At 38.3% G+C, this 17,349-nt stretch overlaps 2 protein-coding genes across 4 annotated transcripts in view; both read left to right on the top strand.

Moving 5' to 3' along the window:
* The first annotated feature begins 69 nt into the window (after positions 1–69).
* LOC131781052 (mitochondrial import inner membrane translocase subunit TIM50-like) lies at positions 70–13,388 on the top strand. Of its 3 annotated transcripts, XM_059097712.2 has the most exons (11): positions 70–356; positions 1,722–1,741; positions 2,481–2,502; positions 2,594–2,652; positions 3,315–3,434; positions 3,824–3,931; positions 4,659–4,757; positions 5,986–6,142; positions 6,625–6,827; positions 9,117–9,149; positions 11,987–13,388. In XM_059097712.2, the coding sequence occupies exons 1-10, from the start codon at positions 83–85 to the stop codon at positions 9,117–9,119; spliced, it is 1,065 nt and encodes a 354-aa protein (XP_058953695.2). In that variant the 5' UTR covers positions 70–82; the 3' UTR covers positions 9,120–9,149; positions 11,987–13,388. The 3 variants fall into 3 exon arrangements, with proteins under 3 accessions (XP_058953695.2, XP_058953681.2, XP_058953687.2); XM_059097698.2 differs by lacking the exon at positions 9,117–9,149; XM_059097704.2 differs by lacking the exon at positions 11,987–13,388 and having other exon boundaries at positions 9,117–10,974.
* A 3,238-nt stretch (positions 13,389–16,626) lies between these two features.
* The window catches only part of LOC131780848 (delta-like protein 1), a 35,758-nt gene continuing 35,035 nt past the window's right edge, over positions 16,627–17,349 (top strand). Inside the window, exon 1 of the mRNA XM_059097477.2 lies at positions 16,627–16,659. The gene's annotated coding sequence lies outside the window, so the exon portion shown is untranslated. The remainder of the gene's footprint in view (positions 16,660–17,349) is intronic.

The raw sequence follows: 17,349 nt of genomic DNA, 5'->3' as shown, positions 1-17,349 counted from the left end.
GCCTCGCTTTCTTTCTGGATGACGATGGTGACCATTCAAGTATGTCCGCTGATCAGCTGTGACTGTTTGTTCACATTTCATCATGGCGGTTCTGTCGTCTTCTGCACTTTTCTCATGTTGTCGGTGGCTTAGCTCAAGGACATGCCACAGTACAACTTTGATTATTCCATCCGTACAATTCTCTTCCCTCTCGTGTACAACGAGATTATTTAGACCGGTCACAAGATCACCTTTGCGTTGTCCACGTGCATTCTATTACGTGAAGCCAAAAGAGAAGAAAGGTCCTACATTGAAGGGTTGGTTATATTTTGGAGCTGGCGGTGTTGGAGTGATCTCAGGAGCTGTGATTTATCTAGGTAGGAGTTATTATATTGTGGCTTAAAATTTAAACTTAAAGGCTAATTTGAATATTGTTTCGCCAAGAGGATCTGTGTTCGCATGGTCGTGCGGATTTTTCGTTCGCACCTACCCACCACCCTTTAAATCTAACTCCCAAGATCAGATTGTTAATTCTCCCTTCAAGCTGCTGCACATTTCCTGGTAAATTAGTTCTAAGAATTTGATGTCAGATCAAGATAACTTCCCCCTGATAAGGTTGAGTATTCTCATTACCTGTTTGCTTGATATTTTATGGATGTTATAAGGAGAAGTAATATATTAATCACCTCTTGGACTCAAGGATTGAAGACGGCTGGTTTTAGCAAGGAGAGATGAGATCTTGTTTGTCCAAGAGGCTGAAGAATGTGGAGCCCTCTGACTTCACAAAGCTGCTGACTAAAACCAAACACCTTTGAATTTCATTTTACCAAGGCTGCAAACAAAAACTTAAGGGCTCAGATGCCTACTACCTTTATGGGTATGGTAAAAGGATGAAACATTCCATAGAAGTGTTTCAAGATCTTACCTGGTCCTACTTCACCTATCCAGTTAAAAATTTCAATGAGGAAAAGGCAAATGATGCTTACAAGAGTGACTTTCAACAGACTCCTCCTCCTTGAGTTGACTTGTCTTCATCTGCCAATAATCCCAAATATTTTCCCTAGTTCCTTTGACTATGTTTTGTAAACATATATTCATCTGGATGAAGAAAGGTGCTGTGAATGTAAAGTTTCTTGCCTAAGAACATAAAACAGTTATCCTGGGTAGAATGCAAGTCCAGGTTAATTTGATTCATGGTCTATAAGAACCAATGGCCAACTATGCTCAACTGTACAGACAGAGGTGGGGGGGGGGGGGGGGGCAGGGAGTTGGGTTAGAGTTAAAGTATCAGTGAAATCAGAACTTACAGCCCCTCACTTGGGTTGTTAACCAGGTATCAGGCATCAGTGAATTCTCCAATCATTAAACAGAATTAAAGGCGAAATTTTGATGGTCTATGCTATTTCTTCTTCAGGCATGGAGAAAACTTTTGTGTTACTTTTCACTATTCTCTTGCTACATCCTTTCTTTATGATAACCCTGCTCACCTCACCAGTGTATATCCTTGGATCTCATTAACAATTCTCCTTACTCTCTGCCATGCAATTCTAATGATGTTAGTTTGGAGAATTTGGTATCTGATCAACTAATAATCCCCTAATTGATATTTTTTTATCCTTATCACTTATGTGCTTGGTATCACTTGGGAGAACTTCTGTTTTGATCACTCATATAAGTTATAAGATTAACATCAAAGGAAAGTAACGATAAATTTCAGTGATATTTACTTCTATATTTCCTAGGGCTACCTGATCCAGAAAATGTAAGTAAAGTCACAAGGTTTACAATTAAAATTTCATTATCTACACATAACACTACTGAAAATATTTCTAAACATTTTTATCAAGTCAGTAGGAAATTATATTCATATGATTTCAAGTTGTGCATAACCTTTATAAGTGTCTCTAGAAGATGATATAACAGGATCTAGAGAGGGATATATTTTTCTCTGTAAACTGGTACTGCAGTTGGCAAATTGTAGAAGCTTATGCACTTCTGTTTGGTGCAACAAATTCATTTGTGCCATCCAAACTGTTGCTACCACAAAGACAAACTCAGTACAAAAGAAGCTAACTTTGCTCAGATCTCAGACCAATCACAACCCAGAATTTTAGGGTGCATGAGACAGTCTGAAATATTTCTTATCTACCAACTGATGGCAGTAATTTGTGAACACAAAATGGAATGAAGGAGTGAAGAACAGAAGCATTTATCAATCAAAAGAAATATGTATATATTGAGAGAAAGAGAAGGAAATCTGATACTCATAGTCAAAATTTTTTCCACCTCTGGGATTTCTTATCAGAAAACCTTGTAAGCTGTCCAAGAACCTTTGAGAACAGAGAGTTTGTTTTCTCATTTTGGAGAGAAATATCCAATACAGTGTAATCTGAAACAAATATTGCCCTGAGTAGGTCAACAATGAAACTGATTCCCCCATAAAAATGAAATTTAGGATTTGAAATATTAAAATCTGACCCAAAATTATTTTCTCTTTTCAGCCTGAAGATGGATACAAAAATGGTTAGTGCTGGAAATGGAAATTATGGATTATTTAAGTCAGTTTTTCTCATTTTGAGGGAAGGCTTTCAGCTGTTGATCATCTTTCTTACAGAGTTGGTGCCAATGCAGTTTATTTATAGAACAAGAGACAAAATCTGGGATTTTTATGAGGTAAGGATTTTAAACACCATGTGGCAAAAATAAAATTTGTACACAAAAAAATTACATGGAAATTTGGAAATCTATCTCTGAGTTTGTTTCAATTTGGCCATTGTTGCTATCCTCAGAAGTTCAGGAGACGAGAATTCTCACTGCTGAAGAAAGTGAAGAACTCAAGCTATTCACGGAATTTCTAACAAAAATTTCGGTTACAGTTTTGAAAGTGGTTGCTGTGGTAGTTGTCACTTTTAATCCTAAGATATAACATTAAGAAATGTAAGAGCAGCAAGTAGTAGGGATATATTGTATATTCTTGAATAAACACCATGATGGTTCACATTCGATTTTTCGTCTCCAGTGTGGCACCTTGTCAAGTGTGGTGCTTATTTGGGGGTGATGCTTATTTAAAAATTGGATGCAATGAAGAAAAATTTTCCCTAACCCATAACTCTTTCACATTGGTAATCATATCTCCACGCTGTTGTCTTTAACTATGATTTAGATTGAATCGTATGGGTATGAATTTTAGGTAGTGTCTGTAAAATAGAGAAGTTGTAAACTATTCAAATTACTCAGAATAATCCTTTTGACATATCATGTTATTCTTTAAGCCAAAGATTTGTCTCAGTTCAAAGCTGTTTTTTGTTGTTTTTTTTTTTCCATTTTCATGACAGATGTTTGCCGCACCATCAAGCAAAATGTTATTACCCGATCCCCTTCAAGAACCTTATTTTCAGCCCCCATATACACTGGTGCTTGAGCTAAAAGATGTTTTGGTTCACCCAGAGTATGATGTAAGTAAGATGATGAACTATTTTGATCCAATTGAAAATCGTTTATGCAATTTTAATTATTGGATCAGGATCATTTCCTTACTTGAACATTATCCACATATCAAATTATTATGAGTTTCATTTGATTGTGATCAGATTCCCTCAGGGGATAAAGAACCATTTAGGAGATGTCACGTGCTCAGCATGTGATTTTGTTGTTCCACTGGTAGTAGCACCTAGTTAGTTTCTGGTGGACACTGATTTAAATCCTGTCAAAGCCTTTTTTTTCTTTCCAGACTTTTTCTATGCAATTTCAGTTATTGCAGCTCAGCTGGTGGGATCATTTCTTTTCAATAAAAATATAATGCCACCACAATTGATCAACACAGTGATTATCCTTTCTTTCATAGCGTAAAAGTGGCTGGCGTTTCAGGAAAAGACCAGGAGTGGATGCTTTTCTCAATCAGCTTGGGCCACCTCTATTTGAAGTCGTCATATACACACATGAAGCTGGATTTGTGAGTTAATTTGTTTCTAACTAGATCTTTATACTTTTTTACTGTGAAAAGTTGATATGCTGATTTTGATCTTGAAACCAATCTCCCTTGGCATGACTTATGGGTCAACCTCCACTACCACAGTTAACCCTTTACACCCTAACATCAGTACATGCATATTCTCCTTACTTTTCTCCTACCATCTTCTAAGGTGCTGAATAGGAGAATTTGTGTGACAATCGAGAGCTATATTAGTGGTGATCATTTTCTTTATTCCCGTGACTTGAATGTGTGATTCAGGGGTGAAGTTGTACAGAGAAATTAGATGCTGGTCAGTCTTAGGGGTGTCAGGGCTTAGACTGGTTTACAGTGAGGGAAGTGACAAGGTCCCAGCTTATGTACATGCAAATTGGTTTGCGCTGTATGATTCACACTTGTTGAAGCTGCTTATTTTAACTACAAGTAATAAATATGATGGGAGGTGCTTGGTTTGATTTCAGAGTGTTCATTTTGTTCTATCATTTGTGGACTTCAACTTTGTTAAAAGTAGAAATTGAAATTATAGGTAATGACCATGGACTGCAAGGAAAGCCCACAATCAACCCTTTTCAGTGCTAATTATTTTGATAAATAACTTTAATTTTTCATCGTGTATTTTGCTGAAAAGAGACACAAAAATGCATCAGCTAATAAAGGAAGAATTGATGGTAAATTGTTTAAATATGGTTTCTTTTCTTTTTGTAACAAGAGTGCTGCACCTGTAGTGGATGGATTAGATCCAAATGGACTTATCATGTACAGACTGTATCGAGATGCTACACTATATACTGATGGGACACATGTTAAGGTAAGAATACCAGTGGATAGAGATTAAGGATATGTAGCCTCACAGGCAGCCCAAGCTCCAGCTGTGAGATGATCATCTAGCATAACAAGACTCATGCTGAAAATATAAGAGTTTCTATGGGAATATTTATGACCACTCTTAGGAATAAAAAGTATAGTCAAATTCTCAATGAAAATACCTCACCTTATTTCCTGATTGCATTGCTTGTTTGTGACTGCTTACTTTGTTGCAACAGGGCCGTTTGAGCGAATTATCCATTTTTAGGTTTACTACTCCTAAGGGAAGGTCCTTCTCTTAGTAGTAGGAAACCTAGAATTAATAACTTGCTGAAACGGCTTCTTTTCAACATAGCAACAGTTAGACAACAAGCAAAGCACTGTGGAAGTAAGGTGAGGTATTTTTATTGAGAATTTGATTATATTTTTTATTCCTAAGAGCGGCCGTAAATATTCCCATGCAAACTCTTATATTTTCAGCTTGATTCTTGCTACCCAATATGATCATCTCACGGCTTGAGCTTGGGCTATTTGTAGTTGCCAGGGAGTAAGAGGAGGGAAGGGGTGGATAGGGATTAGAAATGTATAGCCTGGGAGTAAGAGGAGGGAGGGGTGGATGGGGATCAGGGATATGTAGTCAAGGAGTAAGAGGAGGGAGGGGTGGATGGGGATTAGGGACATGTAGCCCAGGAGTAAGAGGAGGGAAGAGTGGATGGGGATGAGGGATATGTAGCCTGGGAGTAAGAGGAGTGAGGGGTGGATGGGAATTAGGGATATGTAGCCCAGGAGTATGAGGAGGGAGGGGTGGGTAGGGATCAAGGATATATAGCCTGGGAGTAAGAGGAGGGAGGAGTGAATAGGGATTAAGGATAAGTAGCACAGGAGTTAGAGGGGGGAGGGGTGGACAGGGTATAGGGATATGTAGCGTGGGAGTAAGAGGAGGGAGGGGTGGATAGGGTATAAGGATATGTAGCCCGGAAGTAAAAGGAGGGAGGAGTAGATCGGGATAAGGGATATGTAACGTGCTGTTTAGATCTGAACATGGAAAGGTGTCCCCTTATCCTTTAAACAAATTCTCTCTCTGTCATTGGCAAACCCTCCAAACTTGATTCAATTTCTGTCGTGTTTTCGGGCCCAGTATTCGATGCCCCCTAGGAAGGAGCGTGGACTCATTTTCCGAACGACGGCTGGTTATCAGGCCTATATCCATACCCCTTTCATTTTATTTTCAGGATTTGTCTGCTCTAAACCGAGACCTCTCCAAAGTCATTATGATCGACTGTGACGAAAAAGCCCCAAGGGACAACCTGCGAAATGCCATCATTCTCAATAAATGGGAAGGTGACCCGACCGACAGAAGGTTGTTCGATCTTATTCCTTTTCTTCTAAGTGAGTATCCATCATTCCGTTCCAAAAACAGTTAAGTAAAAGGAAAGCTGTAAAGCTTACTCTGGAAGTTTGCGAGGGCCGGCGGCCTGGTGTCCAGCGCGGTGGACTCCTGATCAGGAAGTCTAGATTCGAGTCCCGGTCGGGTCAGTGAGCTGTGCTCTTGTTCAAAACATTTCTGTTACTGTTTTTGAAGTGGTAGGAACGTAACACCCTACTCCATATAATTTACTTGGTATAAATGGATACTGGCCCAATTTTTGATAAAGCGAACAAAATGCTGAAGGGTAATTTGTTATGGACTGGCGGGGGAGGAATAACAATACTTTTTTTCGCTTCCTACAATGGAAGTTTAGACAAAACTCCTGCAATGAGGGTGCAGAGTTAACAACACAATTGTATGCAAATTAATGCGGTGTTTTGGCATGAATGAAATCCTCGAGTATAGATATGGTCTCACCTCTTTTGCGGTCATCCTCTTACAGCCATTGCCACCTCAAATGTTGAAGACATCCGCACGGTTTTAGACTTTTATCGGCAAGAAGATGACATAATTGAAGCCTTCAAACGAAACCAGGCTAGGCTTCGAGAAGCAGAGGAGGCCAGACTGCCGCAGCAAGGCACAAGGTCATCATGGTCCGGGGTGTTTGGACGAGGCTTTGGCTTGGGCGGGTCAAGCAACAAAAGTGTGAGTTATTAACCCTTTTAACTCCCAAGATCTCATAAGTAATTCTCCTTACTGTCTGCCATACAGTTCTTGTGATGTTAGTTTGCAGAATTTGGTATAGGATCAACTTATAATCCCCTAACTGATATGTTTCTTTATTCTCATCACTTGTCTGTTTGATACTGTGTTGATATTGCAAGGAGAAATTATGTCTTGGTCACTCGTGGGAGTTAAAGGGTTAACATGTCTTTTTTTTTTCCTGATTAATGGATCGTGCGTCAACATAGAGTGTAGAGTCACTTATCTTTAGCCCTCGGTGCTGGCATCTTACAGGAAAGATCCCCAAATAGTTTGCTTTATTAGTTACTTGGTTACTAAGTTGCCATCTTTGATGTGCGGTTAGAATTGACTAAGAGGAGAGGGGCGAGTTACGTCGAGATGACTTTCTTTCCTTTTTACTTTCCCTCACCCCCAGCGGTAGAAATGTCACTTCTCCCCAACCTTCCTCTGCTTTGAAATCTAAATTGGCGGCCAAACGTGTCCTGAAATACTGAGCGTTCACTTGCAAAAAGTACGCCTATTGGCAGGCTTTGAGGCTTTTTTGTCTTACCTTACTCTTGTGGTTGGCCTCATGAGGGAGAAGAAACCTGTTTTTCTAGTCAATTTCCTTCAAAAATTTGAAATTACTAAGCTTTATTTTTGTTCATTGTAACCATTCCGTAGCGGCCCAACACGAATTCCTGACATCATGCATATTTGACAGGCATCGTCTGTGCGCCTAATTTAATTTAGATTTCATTGGTTAAGTGGACAGGAAATGCTTGCAATAGGAAAAGATTGCGTGCCACCTTAAATGAATTTGACCCCTCGATCCCAGTTACTTACATGTGCTTAATTAAGGAAATTAATGAGCTGAAGAGGTTCCATTAAGAAAGTTGATTTCAGAGTCATTTTTCACAACCAGAAAAAAAAAAGAGAACTGGGTCTCCTACAAGGACACGAACTTCATGCAGCTTGTTCCGAAAATGAGTTGGATCGAGAGATTATGTACTGTTTATAATCTCTTGGTTGGATGCTTAACCGCGGATCTACAGAGGACTTCTTGATGTTGACACTTCAAGCGCACCTTTTTTCGAAGTTTCCATTCGGCGCTCTAACATGAAAACATGGTCGCCAAACAAAGTTAGTTTGTTAAAAAAAAAAAAAAAAAAAAAAAGAAAAAGAAAAACCCGTCTGACAATGGTTTTTTTAATGTCACAGTGGCAGCATACTTGGATAAACAAAGAGAAATAGACAAAAGTTCCCGTTTGGCCATCAAAAATCGTTGAGTGGTCGCCAAAGAAATAATAAATTTGCTAAAAAAAAATAAGCAAGCTGTCTGACAACCATTTTTTGAGGTTCACGGGAGCTACATACTTGGACAACATTTTAGTTCGACCCAGTTTCAACGCTGCCTTTGTTTCGTAGCCAGTCTAACTTTAAACTGTGATTATAATATTTGTTTAAGGAATCCTATCATGTAAAAATCTTGGCTTTCCTCAAGGGCGTCCTCGCCGTCCATATAGTGTCTTATTTTTTTACACGTGTAACTTGATAATTAAATTCATGGCAAACTAAATGAAGCATCATGATGAGGCATAAAGCAAGAAAGGAGAAACGGGGCAAATTTTGGTGAGAGAAGACGACGGGCGAAGATGATGTAAACAAATGTTTATCTCAGCTTATCGGAAGATCCTTAACACCAAATAAGAAAAACGTTGCAATGCATGACTGCCGATTACAGGTCGCGAGATTGGCGTCTAAGTCCCCAAGATTTACATCTATTCGCCATGGCGATTATAACAGTCGCAATTTGGAGCCCTGGATGTGCCAGGCGACACTCTAGGTTCATATGTGACAAATATTCTGCATTTTGCCAGGATCAGCGAGGCCGACAGCGTTTTGTAGGGAGAAAGAGTGAGGAGGATGTTAAAGTTTGAACTCGGTTGTTGAACAAACGCCATTCTCGGGCTCCAAAGAGCAATACTTTTAAAAGTTATTTTTGTATCAAATGCTTCACCTCATCAAACAGAGACTCTTATGGCATTTCGGAAATAGTCTGTTGATTTGGCACCGACAAGTGTGGGACAAAGATAAAAAAAATAGTCGCCACTGAGAATCTGACACTCAACCATTTCCGCTCGTCATCTTCTTTGTGAACTTATCGCTAATCCTAGAGTTTTAAAAGTTCACGCATTGCTGTTGCTATTTTTATGGTCACGTCATGGTCCTTTATCAACATATTTCTTTTTATTCTTGTTTTATAAACAGTGAAAAATGATCCGGAGAGAGAAATTCTTCAAGGTCAGGAGAAATTCATGGGAAAGTTGAAACTCTAACGAAAAGTCACGGAAACTAAAATTATATGTAGTTGACGCGTCTGTTTACCTGTCTTCGTTGTATTATTGTGTCGTCAATACAAATTTCTTGTTGTAATTTGTGAAATTGTATCAATGGATAGCACTCCGCCTTTAAGGGGAGGATGGACGCCACTGTTTCATGTAACATTTTATTCTTCACATTGTATTGTAAAAAAACGTTGTTGGAGATTTTTGCGGTACATGGTAGCTCTCTCACACGCTCGCGTGATCGTCCAGACTGTTTCGTTGTCGTTTTTTCAGTTTTTATTTTCTCGATGCCCTCCAAAGTGATTATAATAATACTACAGTTATGTTCGTGGGCATAAATATGTTTTTGGTCCTTCTCAAAGCTCATTTTAACCCTCGCCCAACGACTCGGCCTGAAATGACTCTGAGTCAGGCCCTAAACATATTTGTGCCCGCAAAAATAAACTCTCTCGTCCATCTTTTGTCTCGCGATGTAGTTACTTCCGACGTTTATCGCGACGTTTGGACTTCATATTGCTAGCTTTCTTCGGGCGATGAGGTCAACTGGCTACTATTGTATGTAGTATTTGTGCTTAATATCGTAGAAGGCTGCGGATATTCTTCATAGTGAATAATGCAGTGTTGTCGCAGTTGTTTGTGTCACAGTGTACCTACTTCTTGTAACTCTCTGGTGATGAGGTCGAATGAGTGTGAATGCGTCACGTTGTAAAGAGGCATTGGACATTTGGTCGGAAATTATATTTCTATCTGGGAAGAGTCATGAATTTAGGTAACCAGTTACTGTGGCAACCATGATATGGTTTCGCGGGATTGATTGAAGTGCAAAGACTTGAATAACAATTAAACATTTGTATTGGTGTCGATTGCGAAGACGTCAGTCGTCTTTAAGAACGTTGTTAGCAACATTCGAAGATTGTTGGCTTCTGAACAGCGAGTTCGTTTTTGTTTTGTCTCTGTTTTGAAGCTTTCACATCTGCGCTGATCAATAATTCTGTTCAGTTTTGTCGGGTTGCACTGTCAGGAAGTGATAATGTTTGCTTCTTTAAGAGACTTAGCCATAAAGTTGAAGTGCTTGTGCGCTGAAAAACCTTGAACCTGAATGTTAACTGGTCGGTTCTTGAAAATATATATTATTGATGTTATCTTATCAGCACTTGACAATTCAAAGTACATTACTGATATTAGTAGGAGTTTCACTTTTTGTCACTGTATTATTATTTAATTAGTTAGATATTTGTTAATTTGTATTGAAAATTAATCTTGAAAAGTACTATCGGGAAATGCTAATTAGAAATATTGTATCAGACTTTGTGGAGAAAAATTGAACGACGTATACTTGATCTGTTGAGCAGTTTTCTACGAAGTGTTGAAAGTCATCTGGGATTTTATTGTTATTGGTGGCGAAAACTTGCGCCGTTACTCAACCAGTAAGATTCAAAGTGAAAATCGTGACTCGTGTTTACGGCATATTTGTATTAAATTAAAATCAAAACTGGCTCCACATGACATTTTGGTCATTGTAAGGAGTTAGTAGTTGGTTTTACGACAATCAATCGAGCATAGATTGTCAAGCCAGAGATCGTGGGAAACTCTCTTCTGGTGTAAGCAGTAAATTGTTGGTGTTAGGAGTTGTCACGGTCCAAAGAGAGCAAGTCTTACTGAAAGTCTATCTCAATATTTTTACAAATTATTCTTGCGTGACTCAAGTGATCGCTATATAATTAACAACCATGATATAGCCAGCATATAAAATTTATGACTTTTTTTTTATAGCCCAATGATATAGGTTGTCTAAAGCATTAATTCATCTTTAATTAAATGGGTAAAACTGTTCAGTGTATTTGTGGAGGGATTACGAGTTATCTTACAAATTAACGATTTTCAGTAGGTGACTTTGATTGGTAATTTTTACCTAGAAAGACCTTTGTTTTGAAATTTGCTCCTAATATTAGAAACTTCCACGCACCTAAAAATAAAACATTTTAGCAATTATTAGCAATTATCACAATCAAATTGTCGACAATTTAGCGGTTTCTTTGTATCGCACGGGAGACCCAAAGCCGATTTGTATATGTGACATAACCAAGAAGTGAACATTGGAAATATCTTCCAGTTTCAGGCCTTTTAAGTCGTTGAATCGGAAGTAAAGATAGATGTTCCAAATTCTTGTCCTTTTAATGTGGTATCGGTTTAAAAGTTTCTGGTTAGGGTATTGATTTTGGCATGCTTTCTGACGCAGCGAATTCTTAGTTTCGATGCTCATAATTTTGCGGGCGGCCGTCGCGGTTGATCTGTTCGAAGGCCCTTCATACTGTGGGGTCCTAGTTTTATTTTTCCTCCATCTCCCTTTCCTCTGAGCGTCAAAACTTTCATTGGTTTCCCTGGTTTATTTAATCGAACTGTTCAAGAGGGAGACGTCTTGAAATTAACTGTCTCGAAAGATGACATGGGTAATGAGATTTGCCTCCTTTTTTTCGGTTGCAAAAGTGACTTGTTAATTGGTAAAAGTAGATTTGTGAGCCCTATTCTGTGTATTTTCATTTATCTGTAAAAGCCTGCTCAGATCCCTCCTCCCCTCGCCTAATCCTCATTGTATGTTGCATCCAAGTTGAACTGAATGGTTTCTTGAATATCCATATTCTCTTTGATAATTTGGGTTGATGAGAATTTGAAATACCTTCCATTCAACTTCAAAAGCGGCTAAGCACAAAAGATAAATTTTTTTTCAAAAATCAAGAAAAAACAAATTGACGGACAGCAAGTGGTCTTATTGGTTTTTTTTTATTTCTCCAGGTTAATCCAGAAAAAAAGTAAGCCTACCACAAACGGTTATTCAATTAACACGGATCACAGGATGCGTATGTCTACTATGTGGAATAATTACCGTTACATTCCGGACAGAACTGAATTTTATAAAGAGACTTTACAATGAGGCGTATGAACAATCGATAGGACTGTTAAATGCTTCAGAAGTATTGCTGTTGAAGTCTATCAGTGCACAGATTTTGTCATGGATAGGAAGCTAGCTTGGACGTCTGCTTCAAGGAATAGTACACCGAGTTTAACTTTTTCCAAGGTCACAATTTGACGACCTTACATCATGACACGGTTGCCAGAATTTATGTTTCAGTCGCAATTGTTTTTATAAAAAAAAACCAAGAAGCATTGATGGTAAAGTAAAGCTCATAGTTATCTCACTTATGATTAAAACAAAAAACTACTCGGAAATACTAAAAAAGTTACAGCTACCGACCACTGAACACCGGTTGTCAAATTGGCGACTTTCGCTGCAACTCTTCAGTTGTCATCTTGCCATGGCGACCAAAATAGCCTAGCTTGAATTGCTCTACTAAAGATTCAGGGTGTATTGTTGTTGTGGTAATGCTGTAATGTTGTAAGGAAAAGAGAGAAGGAAAGAATCCCATATTTTTTTCATGCCCTCCGCAAGCTTTCTTCTACCACCCCATGTGCATTCACCAAACTATTCTCGCGTTTCTGCCAAAAGTCAAAAGCGCTGTGTCATTGTTTAACTAGTGTATCTCTTCATGTCTTCTGATGTGAAAAAATTAAAAACAGAAACAAGTAGCGTAGAATGCTGACGACAGTAGTTTACAGAGGTAACATGGAAACATTAGTTAATCAATTTCAATGAAACTTTATAAACTGAAAATTTAGGTCCAAACAGGAAGATTCATTTTAGATGAATACAACCTTAAACGCAATGTAATTAATTTTCAATAGAGCCAAACGTCTAAACGTGTTACCCAAACGTTCTTTGTTCATAGGGTCAAGAACGTTGGTAGTTAGCCGTCGTTAGCCCCAGAAAACCACACATTTACAAAGAAAAAACTCGCTTTTAAAGAAATCTGGAGGTTTATAGATAGTATATAACCGCAGGCTAAGTTTAATATCGTTTGAATAACCGACCCTCAAATATCGCATAGGAAAAGTTGTGTACTTTAAAAAAATTGTCTGTGCTGTTATTACATATCTCTTTAATAAAGTCGATAGATTTTTAGTTAGGATGTCTAGAATGGGTATTGCTGCCCATTTGGTTAATTGTGTAGTAAACAGTGAGAAGAGTTACTTCCTTCGTCAAGTTTTTCTTGAAACACGTCGCTGATCTCGAGTCCTTTACCCAGAAAAATAACTAGTTTTTCTATTAACTCCATATAATAAAATTGCTTTTGAAGTGGATACTTTCCTTTATGTCTATATCGTACAACGACTAACCGGGTGAAACGTCTCTATGCTTTTGAGTGTAGTCTTTACCTTGCGTACACTTAACCCTTTGAATTCCAGAGGCGATTCACCTGATACTTCTCCCTATAAAATCCCATACATTATGTAGGAGACAGGTAATGAGAATACTCAAACTTATCAGGTAGAAGTTGTTTTTTGATTCAGCATTAAACTCTCTGACCTAATTTACAAGGAAATTTCTAACAGCTAGAAGGGAGAATTGACAATCAGACCTTTGTAGTCGAGGGGCTAAAGTATGAGGAAAACAGCCGTACTGAAGAATATCGGCTTCGAAAGAATTTGACTTTGGTCAGTTAAGGAGTTCGACAATACTTTGAGTCATTCTTAGCGAAGGTTAAAACTTCCTCAAACTCTGAAAGGGCCACGAAATGTTAATTCGTTCAGATAGAAATGAGTATAATAATCATGGATTAGCAAAGTGCGTTCGATCTGCCAACTAAAGAGTGGATATATTTGTCTCTTCATAACAAAATCCGGTTAATAATTCAACCTACGAACATCGCATGGTAGTGTAGAATCGAGTCAACTGCAACACTTCACATACAGCCATCGGGATTCAAAGCTTTTGCATGCAATCCAGGCAAGTGATCAGCCAGTTCAAGATGGCGCTCAAACTATGAAATCGCACAGCATCCAGTAAGAAGAGACACGAATAGTATGCGTAATCCGAAGTCGCACGAAAAAAAAATCAAACAAAAGAGGCCAAAATCAACCAAAAGAGGAAAATTACGGCGAAGGATGTCGAAGAATGACTCTGAATGTCAGTAAATGATTAAGAAATAATCAGAGTTTGGCATAAAGAGAAAACCACAGTTGAGGTAATAGGAAAGAAACCAAGAACGAAAAGAGATGGCTTAGGATGAAGAGGATTGATTCAGATTGCAAATGATTACAAAATATCAGCTGAAAAAGATAGAAAATCACCAAAAAGGCAATAATAAACAACAAGGAACAATTAAGGTTAACTGAAGATGGAGAAGATTGAAACGGATTGTAAATGACTAACTTGAAAAATAAAAGCAAAGCTTTCCAAAGAGCACAAACGGTGACGTAAATTGTATGAACCTAGCTCTGTAACTATGATAGGTACAGCACTGTGACATTGATTGGTTTATGTTTTCATGGCCGTTTTTCTTCGGGGTCGATTGAATTTGATAACTTTTTTTTAATCATGCCTCTTTTCTGCATAGATCCAACACAAGGTATGCTTCAAAGAAAAATTTCTGCAAACCTCACCATCGAAACAACATATCCAAACAAATTCTTTCATATCAGACAGTAGACCTCCAAAGAAGTGGAATGTTATTTGCTGTCAGAACAACAACATAAGTAACTTGAATATCATTTGTAGTGTTTATGTGTTATGTAGTAATACTACATAATCTTTAAAGTATGTTTTTTTTTCTCTCTTTCTTACTCTGGTCTTTTTTTCTTTTTTTTTTAATGAATTTCAATGGGTAGAGTCTGGCTGGAAAACCTCACGGTTTCTTCAGCCATTAGGCTCCAGTCATGACTAAACTATGCTTTTCAAAACATTGCCTACCAATTAAAAAGAAAAGTTCTTATCATTCAATTATAACCCCTCTTTTTGTGAGCAATAACAGATTTTTGTAGATGGAGGCTAGACTGCAAACAGTGCACTATGGTGTAAAAATCGACTCTTGAGCGAATATCTATAAACATGTGAGGTTAGATAGAAGGCTAATTTATTTGTTAAGGCTACTGTCTCGTCGTGAAGTCGTTAGAAGGTTCGAGAAACCAAAACTCGATGGCAGTAAACAATGATGTTATTACAAAAAGTGCATTTGCATCTTTATCGCAAATAATGCAACCTATTCAGTAGGTCTCTCAGTCAAATGGTGACACATTGTTTGGGCTTTGTGTGTGGAAGGAGTATATTGAAGTCCAGAGAGAGAAATAATACTATGATCTTGCATGAAGCGTAATTGAAAACCTAAAATCGTGAGGCAAGAGAAAGTTGTTTTTTTGACTTTTTGAACCTAGTGAATTTTTCACCTTTTTGCTGCCGTCGCGTCGTGGTTGCCTAAACTCGGTGTTGTGCGATAATATCAGTGCCTTTAGCTATACATTCCTGAGAGAACAAATACCATGAGTCTAACGAAAAGTACCATGAGAGTAGACTTCGTTTACACGATGACTATTATTTGTGACAAGTGTCTAGGAATCATGTCCCACGTGAGATCTCGTGCAGGAATCTGGGCTCTCTGTTGGATTCCTTTTTCTTTGTCAGCTCATTGTCTATCTTCTCATTCGGAGCTATGTCTAGGCAGCGTTTTTTTTATAACGTTTAGAGCACATGATATCTTCAATGTTCCGTCGTCAATAAGAAAATGGAGAAGTTTCACAATCTGTGTACAAGGGTCTCCAATTTTTTTTAAGCAAAGAACAAGTCTCTATGCAAACCAGACGAGGGGCTAGTTTTGGCGGACATGGCAGGCAACATTGATCGATACGATAGTGGCCCGAATCAAATGAGTAAACGAAAAACTCTCCGTCGCCACTCGCTAAGTGAATGATCTTATGCTTTCCTCGGCCCATTTTGATAATGGCTGGCTAACGAAATTTACAGCCTTCCAAAGTTCGTATGTGGACCGGTGAAAGGGCGGGAGGGAACCCAGGAGTGTGAAGATCAGAGCACGTCATGAACTTGTAACAAGTACAGTTTGTGAACGTCACTCAAATCATCAGGACAAAGTAGGTTCCAATATGGAAAGATCGAAGTGATAACATAGCGTCCGTATGGTGGTTGCCTCTTTCTCTGTCCCTTTGCCGTTATAACGCGCCAACGTTTTCGATTTTAGCAAAGAAAATCGAAACTTGGTGCACACTTAGAAAGATTGCAATGAAAATATTTTTTTTATTACAAGATCGTCAAAAACAAATGTTGATAAATAGCTCTTCTTGGGTGAGCGATCTATATCTTGTTTCATAACCACGTGCCGACACATCTTGGATATTTAGCATCATTAGTTCTTTCACTTAAAGTCCTAATGCCAGCGCAATCTCATGACGTCACTTAAGTGTTTCATCTTATCGTTGCCGTCTGCAGAGCGAACATTCTATTACGCTTTTACTCCGAGCTGTGTTTATCGAACAGCAGACTAATAATTCTACAAGTAAAAGAGGTGCAGGAGCTCTTTCGGCCAAAAGTAAGGTTTCAGCGGTGCACAGTTATTATCAAGGTAATCAATTTCGCTCTTTAATTTCAGTAGTGTTATTTTATTTGTTGTTTTTATCTTAACAAAGAATTGTTGTGTGGAGAGCCGATTTTTTTTAACCTGACAGTATGCAGAGGAGGTAAAATCGCTCCCATGATTTCTAATGGTTACTGTGCCAAATAGTGCTCAATTTTCTCATGGAATGTGTCGTGAGAATACCGTGTTTGCATCTACATTTAGCAACCCGCTTTTGTTTTTAATTTAACTCTGAAACGAAAGTTTTTTTTAATTTTTAGAATAACTGTATATGGTATCTCAGTTAGAATTGCATCCAGTATTACTTAAATTTCTATATTAGCTCTGCTTACTAAAATTAATTGGACAGGAAATAGTCGATTTTAACTGGGAGGTCTCTTAAATTTTTCAAGCTTCGTCATTTTATTTCTGACTTCCGTCCGAATCATATTTGCGGAGTTGCGATATTTCTTTGGAAAAATCACCGCATTCTTCCTCTCGTTTATTTTCCTCGTTGCTGAGCAACACCCGACGAAAACATCACGTGGGGAACCGTCACTTAGCAACGCTTAAGAAGGTCACGTTTCATGCAGTAAATCAGTCTTGGCGCCAAAAACAAAAACTGGTCAAACTAGTTTGTTCGACTCAAACCGCCGTAGCTCAAAGCAAATTTTCCATAAGTACTGCTTGTGCAGTTAA

This window comes from Pocillopora verrucosa, chromosome 7, assembly GCF_036669915.1.
Source record: "Pocillopora verrucosa isolate sample1 chromosome 7, ASM3666991v2, whole genome shotgun sequence".
Lineage (NCBI taxonomy): Eukaryota > Metazoa > Cnidaria > Anthozoa > Scleractinia > Pocilloporidae > Pocillopora > Pocillopora verrucosa.
This window is presented reverse-complemented; position numbering and strand designations above follow the sequence as displayed.

What these genes read in the sequence shown, in the direction of transcription:
- LOC131781052 (XM_059097698.2), top strand. Translation starts at nt 83, where the DNA reads ATGGCGGTTCTGTCGTCTTCTGCACTTTTCTCATGTTGTCGGTGGCTT. An exon ending in TGGTTCACCCAGAGTATGAT is followed by an intron (nt 3,435 to 3,823) that starts GTAAGTAAGATG and finishes TTTCTTTCATAG; the next exon opens with CGTAAAAGTGGCTGGCGTTT. An exon ending in CTGATGGGACACATGTTAAG is followed by an intron (nt 4,758 to 5,985) that starts GTAAGAATACCA and finishes TTTTATTTTCAG; the next exon opens with GATTTGTCTGCTCTAAACCG.